The sequence below is a fragment of the Schistocerca serialis genome, chromosome 5, assembly GCF_023864345.2.
Source record: "Schistocerca serialis cubense isolate TAMUIC-IGC-003099 chromosome 5, iqSchSeri2.2, whole genome shotgun sequence".
NCBI classification, from domain to species: domain Eukaryota; kingdom Metazoa; phylum Arthropoda; class Insecta; order Orthoptera; family Acrididae; genus Schistocerca; species Schistocerca serialis.
Window position 1 is genome coordinate 350,096,814 of NC_064642.1, and position 17,499 is coordinate 350,114,312.

Genomic DNA, 17,499 nt, shown 5'->3' on the forward strand with positions numbered 1-17,499 from the left:
AACTAGTTACCGCAGTGCTTGTTCCTTTAAGCATGCACGCACTGCAATATTGCAAGTGTTTGTGTTGAAGCATACCGCCAGAAGTTGTCTTTTGTTGTATGTAAAACAGTGGAAAATCCAGGATGGAATGTAACAATATTATGAAAAGGAAAGTTGCTACACACCATATATCGGAGATAATGAGTCGCAGATAGTCACAACAAAAAAAACTGTCACAAATATAACTTTCGGCCTGTGAAGCCTTTGTCAAAATTAGACGACAGACATATACATACACACTCACACAAATACCACTCACACACATATGACTGCAGTCTCAGGCAACTGAAGCCACACTGTTTTGTTATATGTATCAGAGTAAAAGTAAACAAGAAAAATAAAACTTTATGAAAACTCTTGTTTAGTCAGTAAATAAGTTTTTGTTTTTAACTTATTAGACTTGCATACACAAGATCACAATATCACAGTAGAGTTCTCTGTTCTCACTGCATTTATAAATTGCAGTGATGTCCTTTTTGTTGAATTTTTCTTGTTTATTTATTTCTTATTAGGAAATGTTTGTGCTGTGAAATTAACATTTTTTAAGGTGGTGGCAGGAGTTTATCTGAACGTCTTGATGATCTGATAAAGCGACTTGAAGCTGTTGGTAACATAACGAAACAGATTGACAGTGGTACAAGGAAAGCTGAGCTTGCTACCAGGCAAGGTGAAGAGCATGTTACAGAAGCAGAAACAATTATTGAAGCAGCTTTACAGACTCTTAAGGTAAACTTCAGAGAACTTGATACTTCTCTGAGATCAGTTTTTTAAAATTACAGTTCTGATATGTAAAAATTCTTACTATTTCATCCTCTTGTAAAATTTAAGAAGCATAAAGTGCAGTTAAAAACTGAAATGCAGCATTAATGTTCCATAATAATATTTATTTTACGTTTTGCTGTGAACTTGCTTTTGAGTTTCTAGGCTATCAGACAATTTAAGATTGAATAAACAGTCCATACAAGATCAGTGAGAGCTTCTAGTTGTACAAAGACTGCTCTTTACCAAGATAGGAGATGATCTGAAGATTATGCATTGTCATACATCTTTTAGCCTTGGTTCAGCTAGAAGCTCTCATTGATGAGGTGTTGACTGTCTAGTCATTAGTTGTATGATGATGACGACGTAGAAAGTAAAAAACCAGTTTAAACAAAATATAAAATAAGTATTATTGTAAAACATTAAAACTGTATGTTTCAGTTTTTAATGTGTCTGTATCAAACACGTACCAACAGAATATTCCATAAATGTTATAATAAGCAGTATTCAAATTAAGCATAATGCTGTGCCTCTTTAAAATGTTATATTATGTACACAGTGTTGAAATTTGGAAAGGGGTCTACATTTTTCTGCGCTGTTTACTTACTGGGCTGCTATTGTGAAATATTAAATATGCTGTAAGAGAGTAGAATTAGTAGTGGCAAAACCCTTACCTTCTTTCCTTCTTTTATTTAAGTAATGAAGCTTGTACACACAAAAACATCTTTCTACTAAAATACATATTTTCATGGAAGCATTATGTCCTCAGGAAACTATGGATCTGCTCCAGACTGAAGGTTATCTTGCACTTCAGAAAGCGAAAGAACAGTCTGATCAGTTTGGACAGCAGAGCAACCAGATGTCTGAAAATGCAAGAGAAGCAAGGATATTTGCAAGCGGGTATGCTTATTTATTGTAATGTAATTTGAAACTTAAATATAAGTGTTAAATTTATCCTTTTTGAAACACAGAATGTAGTGCAAAATAGTGGAAATACATGCAATCAGAAAAGTGATAAATATTAAATAATATTTGTGCTAGTTATGTGTACAGTAGATGTAATGAGGGAATGCATAACATATCATATATTCACCACTGTTTCAGTATGATTTTCAAATTTAATACAGAGGTGATACATCCATTTTTCAGTCATACTGATTGTTATAAGAAAGCATGGATCTGACTGCAGTTTGAATGTAATCTATTTAATTTCAAAAGACAATATTTATTTATTTTTTCTTAACCTGTAGCTATATATGAAATTTTCCCATGTTTCTGCTGCTGTCGTCAGGATGCAGGACAGGAACGTTTTGACACATCCCTTTGTTGTTTCTCTATGCTCTTTTAGACACAGTATGATGAGATTTCTGTCTACAGTACAAGCCATGTCATAACTTTCATTGCCACAGTTCTTGTTTTTGTTGCTCCTGTACTATTTTAAAGTATGTGCAACCACCCATTTTTAAGGAGTTTGAGATCACTGGGGCATTAAATGCTTATTAAGAAGGAAAGGAGTACAATTTAAATTGTGAGCATAGATTAAATCCAAACAACTGAAATACATTGTAATTGTACTTTATTGGCACATAAATAATTTGTATTATAGGAGATAGTCTATGATATAGGGCAAGTCAACAGTAATAGTTTGGATTATGTTTGATGATATGATGACAAAAGGTACAGAGATTACTGTGGCAATGTGAAATGATATGCTAATGTGGTATGTAATAGCAGTATTTCGGGCCAGCCTATACACACACCAATTTTGACAATAATTGCTGTAGTACAGTGCCTCATTTTGTGGCTGAAGACATATGAGATTTTCGTATTTTATGCCAGACGTACATTTCAGTACTGTGTAAAAGTATACCATGACTGCTTCCATAGCTCTGAAGGTAGTCTACAGGACGGGATTTACAGAACAGAATGAATGTACAGTCTCTAGAAAGGTATGATTGTGGACTGAGTGTAAGCTTTTTAAAGTGTTATGTTATTGCAAGGACTTTTTCCACAAATGTAAATTTACATAGAATGAGAACACAAGGGAAACAACTACAACTTTAAAACAAATATAGTCATCAAGAAGTTGCCGTAGGTATAGTTTTGCTTTCAGCACTGCTCTCTGAATGCCTTTGAAAGGACTCGTTTCTATTTCAGTTCTCAGTTGCATTTCCAGGGAGACTACACCATGTGTTTCTGAACAAAATGAGTCATTCATTTAGACTGATGCCTACACCTTAAAACATCTGGAAAGTTATCCATTACTTACAATTTCCTTGGTGGAATAGAATGTAGGAACTTTCTGCAATTGATTTTTTTTTACAGTTATCTTCGTTCAATAAAATCTTAAAAATGACTGAAAGAGCAAGTGGGACACAGTATTTATTAATGAATAATTAATAGTATTAGCTGCAATAGCAAAGAGCCTAAAGATTGTAAAATATTGTCTACATGAAAAGAGTGGCATTGAAAGATCATGTCATTAATTGCTGTGTTAGGGAGTCAAACTTGGAACTAGTTGTGTAATTCAGACACAAGTCTTTATTAACAGGATGAATACGTAGAACAAACTAGTATAACTGATAGCTAAAAAATCTGCTCACCAGGTGGCAGCAGTAGCAAACACATACAAAAGTTGTGGAAATGGGCGAGATTTTGGGCCCAGTGTCTCCTTCTTCTGGCAGAAGGGTTGTAGGGGAAGGAAGAAGGATGAAGAAAAAGGACTGATCAGATTCAGGAAATGGGAAGAATTATGGAAAAATTGCACAGAATCCCAGCTCAGGGGAGACTTAGCACACAGGATGAGAGGGAAAGACTGATTGTTGGGGACTGAACCACATGAGATTTGAAAACCTGAGATTTTTTTGGGGACTGAGCCACATGAGATTTGAAAACCTGAGATCTCAGAGGTGGAAAGTAGGGTAATAAACAACACAGAAAATACTAACAGACCATCATGTAAGAGTTAATAATGTGAGTGGAAAGCTAAGAATACATCATATGTGATAGAAGTAGGATGTGGGGAGAGGTACAAGTCAAAAACAATAGATACAAAAAACTAAAAGGAAGTGAAGAAAGAAATAGTCACTGAGAAGAGATACTGAGTCCAAAAAAATTAATGTAGATTAAGGCCAAGTGTGTGGTAAGAACCAAGGGCATGTTGTAATGCCAGTTCCCACCTCCAGAGTTCTGAGAAACTAGTGTCGGGGGAAGAAGCCAGGTTGCATGTGTGGTGAAACAGACAGCGAGGTCACAACTGTCATATTGTGCAACCGGATAGTGTGTGTTACCAGTATACAGCCTCTGTCTATACCCTTTCATCCTAACTAATAACTTTGTGGTAGTCACACCAATGTAGAAGGCTGAAACAGCTGGAACGTGACAGGTGATGCTCGCTTTGATAATGTATGTTTTGCCAGTTGCAGGTCTGGTATAGGTGGTAGTAGGAGGGTGCATAGGACAAGTCTTACAGTGAGAACTATCACAGAAGTAGGAGTCATTGGGTAGGAAAATAGGTACAGAGGGCACTTAGGGTCTGACCAGATATTGCAGTGATTGGGGGTAAGGGGGCTGTTCAAACTAAAAGAACACACAGACAATGACAGACACAACACTTCATTACATCTAAAAATAACTAGTACAAGAAGACACTTGCCACAGAGTAACCACTCTACTAATCTGATAATCCTAGTCAGAATGTCAACATGTGAATGAGGGTGAGGCCGGCTATGCCCAACTCTATAAGCCATTGACCTGCTAGTAGAGTGCATGGAGGAGAGGCTTCGCACACACCTGTGAGTGGTGGCCTCTAACAGTTCTAGTGTCTGGCACCTTGTGTGGTAAATCTTATCTCAAATGTGTAATCTATGAGGGTAGCTATACCCCACCTCCTTGGGGACAGAGCATTGCTCATTCCCTGGGCAATGTGTGGACAGCTGCAATGTGAAGACGGCATCCATGTGTATGGAGGCTCGGATGTGAGAGGGGAGAACAACTTCTGGTTGCAAGTTGGAATCCCTGGTGATGTCCAGCTGCAGTGTGGGGAGGCAACTCTGCCATATGTGAAGGCTGCACAGGAGACATTGAACTGTAAGGGACATGTCCACTGGCCGGAGGGGCACTGGAGCTGCTACCAGAGGCTACAAAGTCAAGGACTTATCAAGGGGAAACACTGATGCAGGTGGAAGAGGGGGCTGGAACACTGGGGAAAAGGTGGCACCCAGTAATTGGGTCACTGGCAAAGGTGGTGGTGTATGCAGGATAGGAAAAGGGGGGGGGGGGATTGCCCACCAGTACTTGGGGCTGATTTTGATGGCGCCAGAGACCTAGCAGATGTTCAGTCCAGAGGGTGTAGGCACTGCCGTGTTCTGATGCATGATGACTGCTGGTAACCAGTGGGAGCACCAACCATAATTACCTGGCCATACTGCCATCCCTGGTGGAAAACTCGATAAAACTGAACACAATAGCGGGCAAGATCCCCGACAGAGGAGATGGAGTAGTGTCCTCAGTTAGTGCCCACGGAGAAGCTAGGCAGGACTACAGGATTCAGTAGGAGTTGTCCGGTATGCAGTCAGAAAAAAACAGTAATGCCTCCTTGGTGGTGGAGTCCTGCAGATAGTTTTTCATCTGGGTCTTAAAGGAGTAAACCATGTACTCAACTTCCCCGTTAGATTGCAGGTGGAAGGGAGGGGAGCGAATACCAGAATGCCCAAAGAAGTTATGAAGCATCTGTGACAGGAACTGAGGTTCGCTGTCAGGAATGAGAATAACTGGGAAACCTTCCACAGAAAATTTTTTTGACAGAGCCTGAATAGTGACTTTGGTAGAGGCCAAGGAGCACTGGACCATATGTGAAAAAACACATAAGAGACAATCAATCAAAACATGGCGAAATGGTCCCACAAAAACCACTTAGATGCATTCCCAGGGCTAAGTTGCTGGAGGCCATGGGGGAATGAAGCCTTGGGAGCCACCTATTGACTACCACACTGGGGACGCACAGCAACCAAATGCTTCAGTTCCTGGTCAATGCCGAGCCAGTACACATGTCTGTGAGCCAAGGTTTTAGTCCCCTCATGTAACAGCTCTAAGACCTCCCACCACTAGCTCCTGGGAAATAACCGCCCTGGTAGCTGTGAAATCTGTGGAGAAGAGATGATGGTGCAAGGAAAAGTAGTTATGAAGTGGGTGAGACTGGAGAGTGAAAAGACCAACCCTGGTGGACGAGGCAGACTACTTGCTTGAGGACAAAGTCAGATTGGGACACTAGTGATTGGAAACCCATGAGTTGCTTGGTGGAAGGAGATATCCAAATGGAAACACGAGATTCTGTCAATCAAACTAAGGATCCAGGCCATTTGGCAGCCATGATAAGGCATCTGCATTGGCACGGCACGCAGTGGGGCAAAAATTAATGTCACATTTGTATTTGGAGAGGAATAATACCCACTGCTGCAACCTTTACTGGGGACCTTGCAGATGGACTAAATAAAGAAACTAATGGCTTGTGGCTCATAATTAGTTGGAATTTGGTGCACTACAAGAAAATGTGAAATTAGTAGCGGACCTGTGCTGGGCTGAGAGTTTCAGACGCAAATGTCAGTGGTTGCTCCAAACTATCTGCATCTGAATGGGCAAAGACTGTCCTCCACAGTACTGTGAGATGTCTGTAGCCTATACCAATGTGTTTTGGGGATCAGAAGTAGTTGCACACAGTGCCGATCTGAGGTATTCCTTCAGTGTGGTGAAGGTCTGGTCACACGCGGGAGATAAGACAAAGGAAACACCCTTTTGGAGAAGGAGGTAGAGAGGGCGTGCAGTGGTGGATGGCCCAGGAATGAACTGGTGGCAATAGGCAATTTTAGCCAGGAATTCCCACAGTTCTTTCAATAATGAGGGACACGGCAGGTCTGTAATAGCCCTGACAAGACTCTCCATGGGTTCGAAGTCCTCACACAAGATGGTGTGGCCTATATACTCAAGAGATGGTTTGAAAAATTTGTTCTTCTGCAGACTGCAACACAGACCCATGGCCTGAGAAAGGGCCCAGAGAATGTTGCAGATGGTCACTTGTAGTATGTCTAGTAAGGACAATGTCACTCAGCTAGTTGAAACATTGTGGAATTGTGGACATGACCTGTTCCAGGTAGCATTGAAAAATTGCAGGGGTACTTGCCACCACAAACATGAACAGTTGGTATTGATACAAGTCAAAAGGGATATGAAGAATATGGTACATCTGGAATCCTCATCCAGGGGTAACTAGTGATATGCATAGGAAAAATCAAATTTGGAGAAGAATTGACCCCCCGCTAAGTGTGTGAACAATTAGTTCAGATGTGGAAATGGGTATGTGGTGACCACAGACTGTAAATTCATGGTGACCTTAAAATCGCCGCAAAGTCACAACTTAGCAGAGGATTTTTTCATGATGACAAGGGGTGTGACCCATTGTCTGGAGGAAATGGGAACCACAACTCCAAGAAATGTGAGCCAGTCCAGCTCCGCCTTGGCTCGGGAATGTAGGGCTATAGGAATCTGCCTAGCATGAAAAAATGTCAGATGGGCTAACTGCTTTTCAAGGTTATGCAAGCTTGAAAGTCTCTGACACACCCTAGGCCTTCTGTAAAGAGATCCTGAAATTCTAAGCACAGATTCCAATGATTGATAGGGGACTTCAGCAGATATCAACTGTATTGATCTGTGACTGAAAAGCCAAAGGCCTGAAAGGCATCAAAACCGAAAAGGTTTGCTGAACTAGCAACATGGATGATAATACAGATAATTGACTTATTGGTAACTTCAGCCTTGAATTGGGCATGCAGAGGGATTTGCTGTTTACCATATCCCTGGAGACACCTTTTTACAGGCAACAGTGGCAGTGAGCAACGGTCTGAATATGAATATGTTTGGACATTAAGCAGGGAAACCTCTGCATCTATGTCCACCTGCAGACACAGCTGTCTCAAGAGGACCAAACCTTTGATAAAAAGCTTGTTGGAATCCAGATCAGGAACTGGTCCTGGTGATAACACTTCCTGGATATCCATATCCACGTTCTCTGATGCTGCATTCTGTGCCATTGAGTTGCATACTACCACAATGTGGCCTTTTATTTTGATACTTACGACAGATGACGCAATGCTGGAAACACTCTGTCCTGTCATGTTTGAGCAACAAGATGCACATGACAGCAACAGGGAGCAGCAGATGGAATGCTGTTTATGCACTGTGTGGAAGCCACTGGATTGACCAGCTTGCACTGCTGCTACATGACCCTCCCTGTATGCAGCAGACGCATCTGGGTCACCATGTATGGCCTCGATGCCACACCAGCCTTCCAGCTGCTGATCAGTTGTGTGTGAGACCTTGTACGACTGGGAAATTCACAAAACTTCTTCAAGAGAGGGTTCTCTAATTGGAGGGAGCATTACGGGACCTTACCCAGGGCAGAGTGGATGATAATATTGCAAACCGTGATGTCTGCATACGATTCTTTTGACTCCGTCATGACAAAGTGGCACTTGCAGCTAAGGCCATGGAGGGTTGTGGCCCAGGCATGATAAGACCGATGGGGCTGCTTCTTGAATTGGTAGAATTCAGACATAGCTGCCATGATGTGCATGCAGTGGTGATAATAGGAAGATAACAATGAACATAAATTGTCAAATGACAATGAGGAAAGTTGTTGCAACTGGGCCACCTGCTGCAACAGCTGATACAGGAGGGAGAAATCCATGTCAAAAATAGCACATGATATACCTCCATATCTGTAACATGGACAGACCAGGTACTTCGAGAGCAACACTGGTAAAGCCTGTTGCATGACCTTGATGAGATCCTTCTGTTCAGAATAACTTGTACAAGAAGACATTTACCATGTAGTGGCCACACTACTAGTCTGATAATCCTAGTCAGAATGACAGCATGCAACTGAGGGTGAGGCTGGCCAGATCCGACTCTGTAACCTGTCAGCAGGTTGGTAGAGTGCAACACACAATATCCTGTTGCACAGCATGCTCTACAACATGGCAGTTGTGACCTCAAATCCTTTTTCTCGACACATGCCATTTGGATTCTTCCCCCTGTCATTAGTTTCTCAGAACTCCTCTGCAGGGTGGAACTAGCATTACAACACATCCTTCATTCTCACCATCTACCTGGCCTTAATTTTCATTAATTTTTTCAGACTCAGCATTTCTTCTCAGTGACTATTTCTTTCTTCACTCCCTTTCAGTTTTTTAATTCTTTTATTTTCTGACCTATCTTTCCTCACCCCCTACCTCTACCACATATAATGTTGTTAATTTTCCACTCCCATTATTAACTGTTGCACAATGTTTTGTCAGTAATCTCTGTCTTGCTTATTACCCTGTCTTCCACCTTCAAGATCTCAGGGTTCGTGACAACTTTTCCATAATTTTTCCGATTTCCTAAACCTTGCCAGTACTTTTCCTTAATCCCTCTTCCTTCTACTTTAACCCTTCTGTCAGGAAAGCTTGCAATTTCTTTAACTTTTTTATGTGTTTGCTCCTGCCACTGCTTGGAGAGTAGATTTTGTTATCTGTCCACTTATACATTCAAAGATTGCTTATTTTCATTAGAATGAACTGTAGTTAGACCAGATGGAAAGCATTATTCAGTGGCAGGTTGTTGGAGAGATACACTTCATTCCAGAAAAATAGCAACTCGCAAACACTCATGCAGTTTAGAATGAAATGCCTAGTGAAAGCATTTAGTTAGTGTTACACATCAGACATGTTCAGAGACAGGAAAACACAATAGTGAATAGTGTGTTTAGTTCTTGTAGAACTGTAGCAGAAGTGACAGATACTAACCAATGAAAATTTAAATGAGGAATAGGTTCTCAAGGGGAAAGAAAGTTACCATGATTTACCTGTGTCCACATATGGATCACAATGACCAAAACAATTACAGCACAGACAAATGTTTTATGGATTTTTTTCTCTGGTAAATGTAATAATGTGGGATACTATTATCATAGTAGTAAATATATCAGTGTTTTCCAGCTCAGAGACTTGTAGTTCTAATTGGATTAGAAAGAATAATGTTATTGAAAAGGATCATTAATGTGATCCTAATAAAGCCATCCTGATTTAAGTTTCTTTTAATCACTCGAAGAGAATCTAATTGTATCTTCTTATACCTACTCAAGCCAGTTCCATTGTTGCTGGTATGCTGTCTCTGCAAACACTGTTAACACAGCATGTTTCAGTATTTATAAGAGGAAAAAGGACAAAAGTAAGATACAAAGATTTTGAGCTGGAACTGTTGTTAATGTGGAAATCAGATCTGTATAGAATTATGACACTGAATGGTAGTTAATGCAATTTAAAGCAACAGATATTGTAGTTTTTTGTTGTTGTCTTCAATGTCAGTAAGCTGGTTTGTTGTTTATTTAGCAGCATTGGATGTACATATATTGGTCAGATCCAAGTGCATATTTGCATTGTCAGTTTTACAAAATAATAATTACAGACACTATGCAAGGGAGTACCAAAAAGAAACAGAACTAATTTTTTGTGGGAGGGGGGCGGGGGTGCAGAACTTTTGGAGTACCATATCTTGCAGCTAGGAGCACACAGAACGAACTTTATGATTCAGTAAGCCAGTCGAGTGCCATCACTTAAGAAGGTTAAGACTAGTTTTTGGTGATTTTATAGTGACAACTGTTTTGTGTGATTGTCATTTTTGCAATGGCTGCTTTTCATTAACAGCATGCGGCAATGAAATTCCATTCTTTTTTTTCCGCAGAAAGTCAAACAGAAACTCTTGAAATGTTAAAAATAGCATGCAAGGGGGAAAACCCAAGTGTATGAGTGCTTGTCCCATTTCAAAAATGGTGAAATGTCAGTTGGTGACAAACCTCATTCTGGTCTTCCTTTCTTGGCCTGAACTCATGAAAATTTTGAAAACATTAATGCAATCATCATGAAGATCAGTGACAGAAATTGTGGAGCTGTTGGGACTGACTTGGAGGTCAGTGCGGTGAACTGTGACAGAAGATTTGGGAATGAAGAAGGTGGCTGCCAAATTTGTGCCACGACTGCTGACCACTGAACAAAAACAAGGTCATGTGTAAGCATGTTGTGCTTTGAAAGGAGAGTCCCAAAATGATCCAAATGTTTTTTTCAAAAATTATCACAGGTGACTAAACTTGGTGCTATACTTGTGTTCTTGAATCAAAGCAACCATCTATTTCAAGTTGCCTCACCCCAAGGGGGCCCATCAGGTGAAATCAAACATTAAAGCAATGCTGATTTCTTTTTCAATATGAGAGGAGTCATCCATTCAAGGTTTGTTTTGCAGGGTCAGACAGTTAACGAGGCTTTCTACTTGGAATTTTTGGAAAGATTGCACAACAATTTGCAGCAGAAACAACCTGATTTGTGCAGTCAGGTGACTGGTTTTTCCATCATGACAATGGACCTGCTCATACAGCTCTGTCTGTATGACAGTTCTTGACCAAAAATAGTATGACCTCTGTTCTTCAATCTCCCTTACTCACCTGACCTTGCCCCGTGTGACTTTTTTTTGTTTCCTAGAATGAAAAGAGACATGAAAAGAAAGCGTTTTACTAATGTTGCTGAGATGAAGTAAAAGACGACAGAGGCGATGTCAAGTATCACAAAAGAGAATTTAAACAATGTTTTGAAAAATGGAATAAAAGATTAGACAAGTGTATTAGTGCAAGTGGAGAGTACTTTGAAGGGAACTGAAGGTTTATGCTTAAAATGTGAATAAATAAGTTAAAAAAGTCAAGTTTATTTTCACTACCCCTCGTGTAATTGCTGTATATCATTTTTAAATACAGTAGCACCATACATAAATATACATTTTGTATCTAGTGTGCAGTCTAACTGTACACCTTTTATTTTTATTACACCATATGCAATAACATAATCTTGAATTTACTACCTGTCTGTCTGTGCACATTTGAATTTCGTTACACTGTGTGCCTATTTCTAGTGTTTTTGCCTTTAGCCTTATTCAGTCACTGAAGATAAAGGACTTTCTACATGGAATAGTTTTATTGTTTGCATAATTTTCCGTTTCAAGCTGTTATTTGAAATATGAAATGATATATGTCAGCTGAATACACAATGCCAGGCCTGCAGTTCTGCAGGTTATTGGGGGTGAGAGATTGTGTGGGGTAGAGTGGGAGAAGGGAGAAAGGTGGCAGGGACTGGGAGGGCTGATAATTCTGAGAGAGGTGGTGTGTACAGGGTAGGAATAGGCAGCAGTTGCATGGGATAGGAATGTGACATAAGGGCTATGCCACTGGTAAGTTTATGTGGTGCACAATGTTGGTGACATGAGGACACTTTGGGGTCTGATGGAAAATGTGTGTGTAGTGGAGGCTAGTGGAGGTAGAGCCTAGAAGGGTTACGGGAACAAAAGGTGTGTTTCAAGGACAACTCCCATCTGTGTAGTTCACAGAAGCTGGTGTTGGGAAAAAGGATCCAGAAGGAATGATTGTGAAACAGCCACTGAAATTGAGCATGCTGTGCTCAGTAGCATGTCCTCCAATCACTGGGAGAAGTTACTTCCAAAAAATATCCATGAATCTGCACATGGAGCTACTTAAAGTGGAAGGATCACATGAAACTAATCACAGATAAGGGATCACATGAAACGAATCACAGATAAGGCAGATGCCAGACAGAGATTCAATAGAAGAATTCTCAGGAAATATAGTTCATCCACAAAGGAGGTAGCTTACAAAACCCTCATTCAACCAATACTTAAATGTTGCTAATAATTCTAGGATTAGTACCAGATAGGATTGATAGAGGAAATAGAGAAGATCCAAAGAAGAGCAGCACATTTTGTACATGGAAAAATAGGGAGGACAAAAGCATCATAGCAGATGCTGCAAGAAAGTCATTCTGCATCACACATTTACTGTCAAATTTTGAGAGCATATGCTCTTAGAAGAGTCAGTTGATAAATAAATATCTTCCTCATACATATGTCTCGTTAAAAGACTTTGAAGGTAGAACTGGAGACATATGAATCCACACAGAAAATTACCAGCAATTGTTGTTCTCCCCAAACCATTCATGACTGAAACAGGAGAAATAGGGGTGTTACATAAAGTACCCTCTGCTACACATTGTAAGGTAGCTTGTGGAGTAAAGGTGTAGACATAGGTGACCTGAGACAGGAACAGTATCACATACAGTATGCCAGTGAGTGATTCTTTTAATTAACTGTCTCACACTATGGCATTCTTATCACAGTGAAGAAAAACGTCAGACCAATACACTTTGCAACATTCATTTTGAAACAATGGTATAGGAGGACTGTAGTTACAGCATTTTAGGAATAAAAACATGTTCCAACATGTGTAGCAGTATCATGTACAAGTGAGAAAAAATATACCAAACAAGTTCTAACTTTTTTGTTGTTGTAGCTGGAAGTTGTGCACCATTTATATGATGCAGTCCAAATAAAATGACCAGAATTGTGCCTCATCCACTGTATTTACCAGACATGGCTGCTGTGACTTCTTTCTATTCCCGAAGCTTAAGAGAACCATGAAAGGACATCGTTTTCCACCATTGATGAGATAAAAACAGAATCAGTGTAGGAGCTGAATATCTTAATGAAAAATGAGCCCCTGAAGTGTTTCCAAGATTGGGAAAAGGCTGGAACAGGTGTATTGTTTCTGGGGGGGGGGGGGGGGGGGGGGGTTCTTTGAAGGGGATAAAGTTGATGATGAATAAATAAAGATGCCTTAAGAAAAACAAAAATTACTTTGAAGGGGATAAAGTTGATGTTGATGAATAAATAAAGATACCTTAAGAAAAACGAAAATTCCTGTCACTTTTTGATCACAGCGCATAAAATGCATTCACAGAATTAGAATTGTAGAAACAGTTTCTGGTTTAAAATAAATAATTTTGTATGGTTTAGTGCTCTGTTGAGAGTAATGTTTTCATCTATATATATATATATATATATATATATATATATATATCTAAAAACAAAGATGATGTGACTTACCAAATGAAAGTGCTGGCAGGTCGACAGACACACAAACAAACACAAACATACACACAAAATTCAAGCTTTCGCAACAAACTGTTGCCTCATCAGGAAAGAGGGAAGGAGAGGGAAAGACGAAAGGATGTGGGTTTTAAGGGAGAGGGTAAGGAGTCATTCCAATCCCGGGAGCGGAAAGACTTACCTTAGGGGGAAAAAAGGACGGGTATACACTCGCACAAACACACATATCCAATATATATATATATATATATATATATATATATATATATATATATATATATATATATCTAAAAAGAAAGATGATGAAACTTACCAAACAAAAGCGCTGGCAGGTCGATAGACACACAAACAAACACAAACATACACACAAAATTCTAGCTTTCGCAACCAATGGTTGCCTCGTCAGGAAAGAGGGAAGGAGAAGGAAAGACAAAAGGATATGGGTTTTAAGGGAGAGGGTAAGGAGTCATTCCAATCCCGGGAGCGGAAAGACTTACCTTAGGGGGAAAAAAGGACAGGTATACACTCGCACACACACACATATCCATCCACACATACACAGACACAAGCAGACATTTGTAAAGGCAAAGAGTTTGGGCATTTTTTTGGGCAGAGATGACAGACTTTTTTTTTTTTTTTTTTTTTTTTTTTTTTTTTTTTTTTTTGAGATATGCTGCAGGAGTGATTAAAAAATCCTAAATTCTTATTGTAATGCTCTACTAGAAAATATGTAAGGAAGAGTTTGGTAAACTTTCTATATTTGTGCTTCTAAAATAATAAGTTGTTAGCAATTTTATACAAACAAAAATGGAAAGCCCTGGTGGAATGTAAAGAATTTAAGGAGATAAGTGGGAAACTTTGCTAGCTTTTGCATAAATCCTTTTTCCAGCTAGAGTATGCACACACACACACACACACACACACACACACACACACACACACACACACACACACACACACGGTACATACTTACACACCTGCATGACTAAATTTTAGTCAGCTGGTATATATTTGTGTTGTGTGTGTAATAAATGTTCCAACACTATTCATAATGTGGAAATTACTTTGTGTTTCAAGCAAAAGGAAAGATAACTGCAGCAGACTTTATTAGCTTACAAGAATACAGCCCCAGTTTATTTCTGTCAAAAGAAACCTACATTGCTCTTTATGGTTTGCAATTTATTCATAGGCTAAGAACTGTTTTAACCAATGTATTAAGAATCTTAAAATTTTTATTTTGTAGTTATAGCAACAATTATTTATTTGTTTATTGTTATAGCCATGAACAAGAAGCCAATGCTATCAAACAGATAGCTGAGAAAGCTGTCAACACCTCAACACAGGCATACGAACTGGCAAAGCAAGCTGTTGATCAACAACAGAATCTGAGGTAGAGCATATGAATACAATATAAATAAATGCTTTTCTTGTCATGTATGTAGGAAACAGTGCTTCTGAAAGTTCAGCACATAACATTCATTCCTGAATATTTGAAACACTCACTCAGTTAGTTCTGGTGAGGTCAGTTTGTATGTGCAGGTATACATATTTTTCATTTTATAAATCTTGCATGAAGATCGATGTTTTAGACCTTAGAAGATGTTAAGTTTTATGTAATAAGGATTAGCTAGTACATTAGCTTCACTTGCATATATGCTGGACAGAACATGATGTGTGAAAGTGCTGCATGTCCAGCTTGATAGCTTCTTCATAGACTGCTGCTACTACAATAATGCAGACAATCATATGTTGCTTCTCACACAACAACTACTTGCACGTATATTATTACAACAGTCTCTTATTTTCAAAAGCTGCTAATTTTTTATTGTTAATTTCCTATTTTACTTTTTAAATGGCGTTTTCTTTCAGTAGAATCCACTGTGCATGTGTTTGTATTCATGTGTAAGCTGCAACAGAAATGTATAAGTTTATGCTTACTGAGGTTTGTCATGTAATGTACAATTGTGAGATATGTTTGCTAAATTGATGCATTTTGATCTATACTAATCAACTAACACTTGGCAAACTCAAAGAACAGAAAGTCCTGGATGGGATAACAACAATATTATGTAAAGGATAGATTGCTACTCGCCACACAGAGGAGTTGCTGAGTCACAGACAGGTACAGTGAAAAGACTACTGTTACATTTAAGATTTTGGCCAAAAAGGCGTTTGTCAGAAGTAAAAAGCTCATCCACAAACAAATCTCCTGTGCTGTCTGCTCCTCTGACACCAGTAAACCTGTTAACCAGCCACCGACCAGCACTCCTCTGATGGCCGCGTACCACAGTGGCCTAGAAAAGCTCAACCACATCCTCCACCAGGGCTTCAGCTATCTCTTATTGTGCCCCGAGATGAGGGATATCCTACCCACATCTCCCAAAGTCATGTTCCAGTGGCCACCCAACCTACGGGATATCCTCATCCATCCCTGTTTAAATCCTATTCCCAGTCCTGCATCCCATGGGTCATATCCTTGTGGTGTAAGATCTGTCCCATTTACCCGTCCCACTTCCCTCTACCACAGTCAAGTCACAGGCATTTCCTTTCCAATAAAAGACAGGCCCACATGTGAAGCAGCCATATTATATATTGGTATGCTGCAATTACTGTAAAGCATTCTACGAGGGAACAATAAGTAACTAACTGTCTCCTCATATGGATGGATGCTGCCAGACTCTGGCAGACCTCAAGCTCGACAATCCAGTTGCCAAACATAATGCACACCACAACACAAATAACTTCAACAGCTGCTTCAGTACTTGAACCATTTGGATACATGCTTCCAGCACAAGTTCCTCTGAACAACACACACAGGAACTGTTTCTCCAATATATCCTGTGCTCTAACTATCACCCTGACCTAAACATCTGCTAATATTTCCCAGTTGCCTTACCTTGCCCCCCCCCCTTTCTTTTTTTTATTATTTTTTTTTCCTTCTCCCACACCACTCTCTATCCATCAAGACATGCACTGTTTTGTCCCACCACTCTTCTTCCCACCACCCCCTGTGTGAGCATTCTCTCTCTCTCTCTCTCTCTCTCTCTCTCTCTCTCTCTATTTCTCTCTCTCCCTCCCTCCCTCCTCTCCCCCAATCTCTCTCTCCTCCCTCCTCACTCACTCTCTTCTCTCCCCCATCTCTCCCTTCCCTTTCTCCCTCTTCATTTTCACCTTTCCTTTTCCCTCTCCTTCAGCCCCCCCCCCCTCTCCCTCATCCTACATTTCTGTTGGCTGTTCCCTCTACATACTTTTTGTCTTGTTGTGCAGCCACTGATTCCTCTGTCCACAGACCTGCCTCTTTCCTACTACCCCCTACTTGTCCTTCCCTCCCCCTTCCCCACCTCCATCAGCTCAGACAGCTGCTTTCAGTAATAGAGTATCAGTAGTTAGTTTCACTGTGGTGGCCACTGGTGTGTGTATTTAGGTGTCTTATGTGGTTGTGGGTGTGAATTTGTGTACTTTTGTTAGAAAAAGGACTATCGGTTGAAAGCTAATCTGAATGCTGTTTTCTGTTATACGTTTCTGTGCTCCAGGCATTGTTCGGCTATAGGTGAGTGGTTGTCTTTCTCTTACTTTATGTATTGCTCCAACCAGGAATTTCTATTTTTGTTTCATTTCAATTTTTTATGCATATCAGAATGTTTTATTCTAGTTCCTATTCATTAA

General features: G+C 39.9%; 1 protein-coding gene across 2 annotated transcripts in view; it reads left to right on the forward strand.

The window, feature by feature from the left end:
• The window catches only part of LOC126481697 (laminin subunit gamma-1), a 1,171,409-nt gene that overhangs the window by 1,126,947 nt on the left and 26,963 nt on the right, over window positions 1-17,499 (forward strand). For both annotated transcript variants that reach the window (XM_050105645.1, XM_050105646.1), the window contains 3 exons: window positions 587-765; window positions 1,568-1,698; window positions 15,113-15,223. In XM_050105645.1, coding sequence (XP_049961602.1) covers window positions 587-765; window positions 1,568-1,698; window positions 15,113-15,223 — 421 coding nt within the window. The remainder of the gene's footprint in view (window positions 1-586; window positions 766-1,567; window positions 1,699-15,112; window positions 15,224-17,499) is intronic.